Below are 10,164 nucleotides of genomic sequence, written 5' to 3' on the forward strand. Positions count from 1 at the left end.
GTGTTTAATTAAGAAGCATCCAAAAAAGGTAACCAACCTTATTTAGGTATCTTCTCGTGCGTTTGTAAAATTAGGTCTAAATTCGTTCAAATAATTCCAGTGAAAACGTTTTCTTTTCGAACTTTGAGAAACAAAAAAACCTAAGCAGTGTCATGTATTATGCACAAGTGATACTTGTATATGTAGATGACACAGTAACTGTATGTACTCCGAAGCGGCTACTGGTGCGCCTCTGAATGATTCTGTTTGCAATGTTGGGGGATTCCGCTATATACAGTTTCATTTAACATTACATACCACTTTATTGTTGCTTTTCTAACGGTTAAAGTTGGTAATTTTGAGTCGGCATTAACTAAACCGTTAATTGTTAGGTTTCCTTTGCCGACCTATCGTGTGAAAGTGTGAAATATATAGAGTAATTATTGTTATTGTTGTGTTGAAGTTCGTGGTATTTGGATCATGTATTCGTTGTTGGTAAGTAACGAAATAATAAAAGGATTTCTACTTTTTGACCGAAATTAATCATTTGTTCGTTATTTATTTCGAAGATATGGAACTTTTAGTCTAATATTTAAAACTTTCTTCCTTTCTTTTCATTAGTTTTAATTGTTGAAGTTTTTGTATTACTACGTGTAATTTAACTTTATACTTAAATTTTGTATTAATTTAGAAATTTATTTTATTACTAAGATATATTCAGATCTAAGTTATAGATTTTATCATTAAACAAATTGATTCGGCTGTTGATTGTAGATGAAACATATTAATTAAATAAGCAATTAAACCAATAAAAATACTAGGATTATTCTATAATTTGAATTTATTTAATCGATACCCACTTTGGGTGTAATGATATTAGTAGGACTTAAAGGGTAAACTAACTTAGATAACGCGGTTTACCAGATATACAAAGTACAAACATTATCCTGATGTATCTACTTAATTGTTACTGCAATTTTCTCCATTATTTTGGTCTAATAGTGATTTTAATAACAAAATAGTCAACAGTTACCAAAGATGTTGGTACTCTAATTTTATTTTTCTTAAATAATTTTCCAAGTATTAAGTACATATTGACATTTAAAAATAAATTAAAATGTTCTTGTTACATAGATATTTCTATTTAATCTACCGGTCAATTTTAAAAAGTTTATATTTAATTGGTTATAACAACAATTTAAGAGTTAAGATATAGAGCGGCATTTATTTAACAACTCAATTTAATTTGAATGCGTTTAATATGTTTGTTGATTTTGGGTAAATTTTATTTTGTATTAAACAACATCAGTGGCTTCTGCATATTGCGTATGAATTACTGAAGCCTCTGATTGAAAGAATGTTTTAAGAATATAACAATTGATGATCGGTCTCAGGAGGCCTTGCTGAACTTTCTGATACATGTAAAATCACATATTGTAGGAATTTTCATGAGTTCACTGTCAATTTCTATTCATTTCTTTACATTCAACCCACATACTCTAAATTGGTACCAAAAAAACTACGGGAAAGTTCCGAAATTGATCAAGAACGTTCTATACTTTGTAGAGAGGTATAGTAACAGTCTACGATAAAAGATATGTGTTTTGATTGTGCGAAAAGAAGACCAAATATTTCTCGCCTCTAAAATTTGATGTTCCTAAATTTTTTATTTATATGTTACCACCAGACCTATAAATCTACCAATATTACTTGCTACCATCACCATCATCTTCACCTTGACCCACACAAATATTTGAGGCAAGCTAAATTCATCCAACGGCCTAGATCAGTGATCACTGGTCAATGAAAACAAAAGATTTTGATATCTTAACTTAAAAATTCCAATAATACTAACTTAACTTGTTTGACACCAATACACAAGAGGAGCAATCATTTTCCATGTATTTTTCGAATCTGGTTCGAGTTGTAAGATATTGAAATTTAAATAAAGTAAACTGACATCAAGTAGATTTTGAGGTATANTGTTCATGGAACAGAAACATATTTTTCGATCTGATTTTCTGCATTCAAAGAATCTCTTAATTTCAATCCAGTAAGCTGCACATAATTGGCCTTAATTTTAAACTTCACTGAATTCTATGTACCCTTGAAGAACTTTACATCAAGAGCCCAAATGTAGGTATTGGTTGCTGCAAATGAACTAACTGCCATAATTTTGGCATTAATTTCTACCACAATTATAAGAAAAGATTGGGAATAAAATTACAAAACTTACTAAATGCAGCGTATTCAGATAAACTCAAAAATTACACGTTTCTGAAATCATTATCTGTTACGGGTTGCAACCCCCATTTTCCAAAAACGAATGAAGTTAGGGGTTTGATAATTGGGCAAAAAATATTTTCAACAACTAGTAATATATTAAAGGCACCAATGTCAAAAAAGACGCCAGTGCAGATTTCATATGGAAACCCGGCGAGACCCTTTTTCAAGCTTGTGATGTACTACGGCATTTTAAGGCCAGATTCTAATTTAACGACAGAAAAAAACTCAATAATGACTGCCCTCTTGGTTATTTTGTCCTTTTGTTTCAAACAGTAATTCTCTCAAATACGATAAGAAATGCATTTTTCAAGTTTTGATACTCGGATTTCTTAAAAATATAACGTACTGAGGCAACTTTGAGGCCAGATTTGAACTCGATCTGTCATGAAGAAGCGAATTTTATATATATTTATTTAGAAATTATAATGTAAGAGAAGCGAATTTTAAATGGTAGAAAACCTTTGCAGGGTGAGTAAAGACAGTAAAGCGCCTCACCACCATGTCTTACTGGCTTCTCGTGAATTTTCAATGGATTCCACATCCAAGATTATTATTTATTCCGCTAATTTAAATAGTCGCCAATTGATCTACTAATCCGATAGATAAGCAGGTGGTAGTTGCAACTTTAAATAAATAATTTCGTTGAACCGACTTTGCACCCGTCCCTGTGTTTTCCTTAATTAACTCTTTAATATTATTATATTAAATTGTATTGGGGTTAAAATTTTTTTACAATTATACAATTATTTGAGCTATATACAGTTCCTGATAAATAATAAAATCCGTTTAATGCCTAATACATGGTAACAATAACACTAGCACTAACATTGAGCACAGCATTTCTTGTCTTCTTTGTCATCAAGTTTGCGATTTTTTTTTCCATAATTTCTTTATTGTTTTTTATTGACCGACCGCCAACAGAACTACCATATCCATTTCAATCATAACAAAAACCATATTAAATAAGTATTCCGCTATCATCATCATAAGGTCGTCAGTCCTAAGACTGGTTGGACACGCAACTCCACTCCTTCCTATCCTGAGTTAATCTTCGCATTTCCCTAACACTAGAACAGCTCACATCCTTAACTATTTGTGAACAGTAATCTAATCTAGATCTATCTCTACTCCTCCTAACTCCTGTTTCTGCCTCTAATATGTCTCTGACTAGACCTTCATGGCTGAGAAGGTCTAATACTAACCTATTCCGCTTTAACATCTCTTTTTGTTGTCAACCACATTGATAGTACAACAACACCCTTCCACTTTGATATATCATTGTCTTCATCTTCGCGAAGTTAATTTTCGGAACATGAGCACCAACTAAATCTTTCTTGTCAGTATTGGAGTCTTTCTTCCAAGAAGACCATCACGTATCCCAATAGGACTACTAGACTTTGATGTTGGGTTTACTTTCGTATTTCATATCACATAAACGTACGTAATAGCGTCACAAAAGATGTATCAACTGAATGCCCCATGGGTACCAATAGAGGGGTAATAGTTGAAGGCGGGTATGTTATAAGAGTGTACGTTATATTTATAGTTTATAATAGCCTTTATTGTATTTAAAGGATTTTACTCGTTGTGTTACCCTAAAAACAAAGGAAGTATAACAGTACACATAAATTCAACTTTCCAAACAATTCCACTAACTTTCTGGTTAGCTTTGTACTTTTACATGAAATAGAAAATGAGTATCTACAAAGTTAATCTATCATTTGGATTGATAGCATGGCACTTTTAACAGCCGCCTTAAAAGCTTTTTGGTTTCTTTAAAAGCATTTTAATAGTTGTAAAATGTCTAACACATAACATTTCCTCTGAGGTAAAAATGGACAAAACCATTCGCCTGTCTGTCTCTCAGCAGCTTCTCATGTTACCTAATTACTAGCAATCCAAAGAGGTTTATTAGATATTTTTAAATGGGGAAAATTATTAATAATTTTCAAAAACTTAGACACACGACTTCACCCAAATTTACTTGGATTTGATCGTGTATGATAAACTCAAGGTATATCAATAATATAGATAAACATAAATTATTTGATTTGTGGCCTTAAATATGTCAATAGTGTAGGTTCTCCATTATTTCCAAAATTTCTATATAGTTCAAAAAAATTTTTTATATAAATATTTCGCACAAATAGAACTCTCTTAGTATTAATAATAAATAAGTAATTTTAAACCACTTTATTTGCCTTCTATGTAGTTCGAATATTGTTAGTTAAAATAAAATTATTATTGTAAAGAAATCAAAGTAAAAATGGGTGCAAAAATACATAATTCATTATCGACGTCCTAACTAATATTATAATTGCGAATGTGAGTTTGTTTGTGTTGTATGTCGGCTTTTCACGCCTTAACCATTCAACCGATTCAAAATTTTGTAGACATATTGTCAGGAGTACAAGTTTTATGTGATCGATTTCAAACCTTAACTACTCGATCAATCATCAATAAATTTTGTAGACGCATTGTCAGGAACACAGACAAGAACACACGGCACCTTTTATCCGACAGAAAAAATGTTGTTCCCGAGAGATAGAAAAATTAGTTTTATGTGGTCGTCGATGATTTTTGACACGTATTTAGGACATCAACGCAAGCGAAGTCGCTGGTAAAATCTAGTTTATATGTAAATAAGGATTTTTCAAGACTCTAGAGAAATTAGTAAGTAAGGCTGTGTACTTACTACTTATGAAATTGCAATTACTTAGATTTTTGTATCAGATGATCGTGTTCATGGAACAGAAACATATTTTTCGATCTGATTTTCTGCATTCAAAGAATCTCTTAATTTCAATCCAGTAAGCTGCACATAATTGGCCTTAATTTTAAACTTCACTGAATTCTATGTACCCTTGAAGAACTTTACATCAAGAGCCCAAATGTAGGTATTGGTTGCTGCAAATGAACTAACTGCCATAATTTTGGCATTAATTTCTACCACAATTATAAGAAAAGATTGGGAATAAAATTACAAAACTTACTAAATGCAGCGTATTCAGATAAACTCAAAAATTACACGTTTCTGAAATCATTATCTACATAACATATTTGATAAGGAATGGAAACCTGGGTGCCCCAGTCAAACACTCACTTGTCCGGCATCTATTTTTACCTGAAAAGTCACAATATTCGTGACCATTTAAGCAACAAAAAACTAATTAACTAAACAATTTAACAATGATGTATTGGTATCATACATATTACATTTCTTCCAGCTGCAGAAACCACTACTTGTCGAAATAATTATTGTGGAATTAATAAATAATTTATAACCATTCTGTTATTAATAAGTTATCTAATATTGAAGACGCTTCTCATTAAATGTTGAATTGGAGGATCATTCAAGTAATTACCATATTTTCGCATAGTGATAAGAAATTCCAAAAAGTATTATGATTTAGGTCTTAAAATGTCTAATGGAGATAAAACTACTGTTCTAAAATGTTATGCTGTAAATTTCTCAGCATGGTGTTATTAATTACACAAAATTCTTCGCTTGATGTTTAAATGAATTTTAGAGCATCATCAATGTTTTATTACATTAAAAAGAAGGTTTTAAAGATATACCAAAAGAAAATCAGTGGCATGATACACGATAATAATTTTCTAATTTGGTATGTAAGTAATGTGAAAATTATAAATTAAAATATATTAACTAATTAATGTATACCTTGTTTGTTGTAAGCGAAAGTAGGCAAGGCTGCAATTAATTATTACCTTTACAAATTACTAGAGGCGTAATCTGATTTTCCACTTACAAAGTGACTTATACTTTAATTATTATTATTGTTCAGAAAAAAAATATTAACAAAATCATTTTCGATTTTAATTTTATTCAATATAAAACTTTCATATCCCTATAAGCTTTTCCGCGCGGTTGAATAAGAAAACTTAAACCTGCTAACAAAAAACAACTCACATTGAAAACTAATCTTCATACAAATGCAGAAAAAAGGCGAGAACAACTCATTAAATGAATTTATTAGACCAAAATAATAGAGAATGCAAAACAATAACACCATTTAGCACATGTAGCTATAAAAATTAATTACCTTAGTTTAAAGTTTTTTGAAACAAATCAGTTTAGATGAACACAACAGAAAAAAGGAACAATAAAAATATACCATCATACAGTCATGGACACAGTTGAATGAATATGTGTTACAATTTCTGTCTCGAGAAGAAGAATCTTTTATTTTCGACTATTCCCTATTTTACATTTACAAATTACCAATTTTTATCCCCATCCTTATTTTTCATCCTTAATTGTTTTATTTCCCCCTAGTGCTTATTAATGAAATAATTTGTCAGAACCCAATTCAGATAAAAACCCCTAACACTAGAACAGCTCACATCCTTAACTATTTGTGAACAGTAATCTAATATAGGTCTACCTCCTCGCATCAATTTTTACAGAACTTTTGGAATAGTGGATAACCACAACGATTAGGAAGATTTACCAGCCAGGTGTAAAGAATCATTTTTGAACAAGAGAAGACTGGGTGCATGTATCCTAGCTGGTTTTAGTTATTTTCAATAAAAAACTTTAAATGTTACNTAGGTAATTAATGTTGCGGCTCTAAAATAATAATTGCTGTTGGTAGCACGGTACATCGAAATTTTACATTCACCAGATAATTAATTATGTTCTACTAGTTTATTATAATTATTGTTATATAAACGCTGAATAGAATGGTAACGTAGAAATAACTATTCTTTTAATTCACGTTGATATCTGTTCTTTCACAATTACCCACAACTGTGTTGTATAAAAACTACAACATAAGTAAACTTTTAGGTTAATTACCGAAAGAAGATTTAAGACAAAAATTTAGTCAACATGCATATTTAATATGTTATGCACGCGTCTGCCCACTTAAACAGTTTATAGCGTTCTTGCCACATGAATATTCTCTACTTGTAAGTCACAATTTTCATTTTACTTTCAGGTCTTCTCACTCTCTTTCTCATGCATTGCTGGTCAACTGTTATCGAACAATGGAAAAGAACCGTTAACTAGGCGAGAAATAACTTATACCACGAACATTTTCCATAGCAACCCATATTTTCCAGACCAAGAAGCCGAGAGTAACATCCAAGTAGAATTGGGAAACTATAAATCTAAACCCTCTAGTTACCATAAACCTAGATCTTTGGTAACGCGAACTCATAGGCCCTATAAAGTAGAAGAAAACAAGCCACCGCCCAGAGCCAAACCAGTTAAATATTACGACCAACACTATCAAGGAAGTACCCAGCATAGTACTAAAATAATTCCAAAACATCCCGGTAGCCAGTTGTTTAATGTTGGATACAGTATGAGTTTTTCCAAAGGACCGAAGAAATCTAAGCCCGTAAAAGATGAAGATCCAGAAATTATAAGAGGGACAAACACTGGACTAGTTCAGAAACCAGATTCACAAGAATACGTTGCGAATTCAATTTCAGATAACAAAAGATCTAGACAGAAAGGAAAACCCAAGCAAAATAAGTACCGTTCGCCGTATGCCGATACAGAAGACCCCGAAGTACTATTACTTTCCTCAAAAACTAGGCAATCTTATGCAGGATTAGCGCGTCCCCAGCCAATTTCTGGTTTTAAGTATGACGAGCCATCGCTTAAAAAGGAAAGGAACGGAGCAAGGCTCCCGTTAAAAGTTAGTCTAGATACCAATCCTAAATATTCTCATTCTGGTGAACAACAGAATATACACGAAGAAATGGTTCAATTTTTAAATTCAAGACCATCTGCAAATACAGGAGACCAATCCGTAAAATCTTCTTCCTTTGGCGATGACACTTACTCCCAGACTGGTACATCAAATTCGTACAGTCCGAAACTCCAAGGTCAGAACAATCATAAAGGTTACGAAGAATCAGACGAAGGAAATTATCAAGAGCATAGATCAGTAGTCCGTACTAATCAAAGAAATAAAGTTCAATTTTCTCAAAAACCACAAAATCAGCAACAACAAAAAATAAATTGGAAAACCATAGGTCCAAATGTGGAAATTTACCACAGCCCTGAACTTCCTCCCGAAAACTTCAAATTTGATCCGTCTGAACATTTGGAGCAGTCCAAAAAATTCGATCACGCCCGAGCACTGGGCCGCAGCCAAGGTTTTGATTACAGCAACGCAGTTGGTGTTCAAAATTTTCAGATTGCAAAACAAAATGTAACAGAAACATCTGCCGAAGACAGTAGTTCTGTTGAGGACTTTTCTAGCCAACAACTGGCACAGCCCACTTCCACTTTTACTCAAACGCAAAATCCAAATCCGAATTCTTTTAATCTACACACCTTTAATTATGATGTCAATCAATCTCCACAGATTCTAGGAGCTTCCGCTGCAGCACTTACATCAAGTGCACCTCTCACCCCTAATTTTAATGTTATTCCCATCGATGCAAGTCTGATTCCCACGCATTTTGATACTACACTCCTACAACTAGCTCCTCAAAATGATCAACAATCGCTGTTTCAGAGTGGAGGCAATTACATACCACAATTTACTGATTTCTCACAGCAAGGATTAAATAATCTACAATTTGGTACAGGCATATCTTCTTTTTCGAATAATCTTCCACTTACTCAAAATATGCCTTTTGTTATTAAGCCAAGCGAGAACCCAAGTGAATACCTTAATTACATGCAAAAACAAGCGCAACAAACCGATGGATTCGCTGAACAGAGTTCCAAACAAAATCACCATCAAAAGTACGTAAAGCATACCGATCCATCTGAATCCGCTAATCAGAAGGCAAACGCCGTCTCAAGATCTCCTGTTACTTTTAAAAGTGACCAAAATGACAATAATGGGGAATCATCGGTCAGAAAACCAGTCGCTGTAAGGTACGAGTATCATCCTCGCAAAGGCGGAAATTCGTGGCCATCACGTTCAAATGAAAAAAACAGAAGATATTCTGTCAGAGTTTAGTTTCATACTACTAGAAATTTTAAGTATTGACGGTAAGATGTCCGGGAGACTGAAGAACTCAAAACTAACCTATATTCTGTCATGGAAAAAAAATCCTTTTTTTATGTGAATATGGTCACAGTATTATAAACTAATATAATGAATAACGATTCCGTATGCATATCATATACTAAAAGTTTTACACTAACTTTTTAACTTGTCGACACTTATGTTTACTTTTGTACCTTCGCATAATTTTGTTTACTTCTAAGAATATTTATAATAATAGTTTTAGTGTATGTTTTTTCTTATTTTAATTTATTATTAATACAATAAATTGTTTGTTTTCTACAATCTTATTTATTACATATTATTATACGCAGTAAGTACGCTTTATCAGAAATAATAGTCAACATAAAAGTGAGAAAATTGCCATATTTCCCAACTACATAAGAATCTTCTTCAGCAGTCTTTACCCATCCAAATTTGGAAAGGTAGCCAGTAAGCACCTAGGTAATTAATGTTGCGGCTCTAAAATAATAATTGCTGTTGGTAGCACGGTACATCGAAATTTTACATTCACCAGATAATTAATTATGTTCTACATAAGGAGTAACGCATATATACTGAAGGTATGTCAACAATTTTAATGCAACTTGTTCAAAGCCTTTACAACAGTAAATACGAAATGCCGAATATAAGATTAATATATTATACAATAATAAGAGAAAAGTTTTACCAGCATTCAAAAAGCCCTAAATCAGTCATATTTCAAAAGAGATGGTCTTCTATATTAGAACACAAATTCATAAGTTCTGAACCAACTTCAGTGATTGTAAGACTATATTTGTATATAGAAACAAAAATGTAAACTATATCTTTATTTCAATTTCATCATTAGGCCAAAGGTTTAAACTAGGAGAGTTATAATACTATTGTATTGGTATTAAGACAGGGGTCGGCAAATTCT

At 32.2% G+C, this 10,164-nt stretch overlaps 1 protein-coding gene across 1 annotated transcript; it reads left to right on the forward strand.

The window, feature by feature from the left end:
* Positions 1-316: 316 nt before the first annotated feature.
* LOC108737354 lies at positions 317-9,460 on the forward strand. Its single transcript, XM_018470172.1, has 2 exons — positions 317-474; positions 7,227-9,460. The coding sequence occupies exons 1-2, from the start codon at positions 460-462 to the stop codon at positions 9,213-9,215; spliced, it is 2,004 nt and encodes a 667-aa protein (XP_018325674.1). The 5' UTR covers positions 317-459; the 3' UTR covers positions 9,216-9,460.
* The last annotated feature ends 704 nt before the right edge of the window (positions 9,461-10,164 follow it).

The sequence above is a fragment of the Agrilus planipennis genome, unplaced genomic scaffold, assembly GCF_000699045.2.
Source record: "Agrilus planipennis isolate EAB-ADULT unplaced genomic scaffold, Apla_2.0 scaffold57, whole genome shotgun sequence".
Classification (NCBI taxonomy): domain Eukaryota; kingdom Metazoa; phylum Arthropoda; class Insecta; order Coleoptera; family Buprestidae; genus Agrilus; species Agrilus planipennis.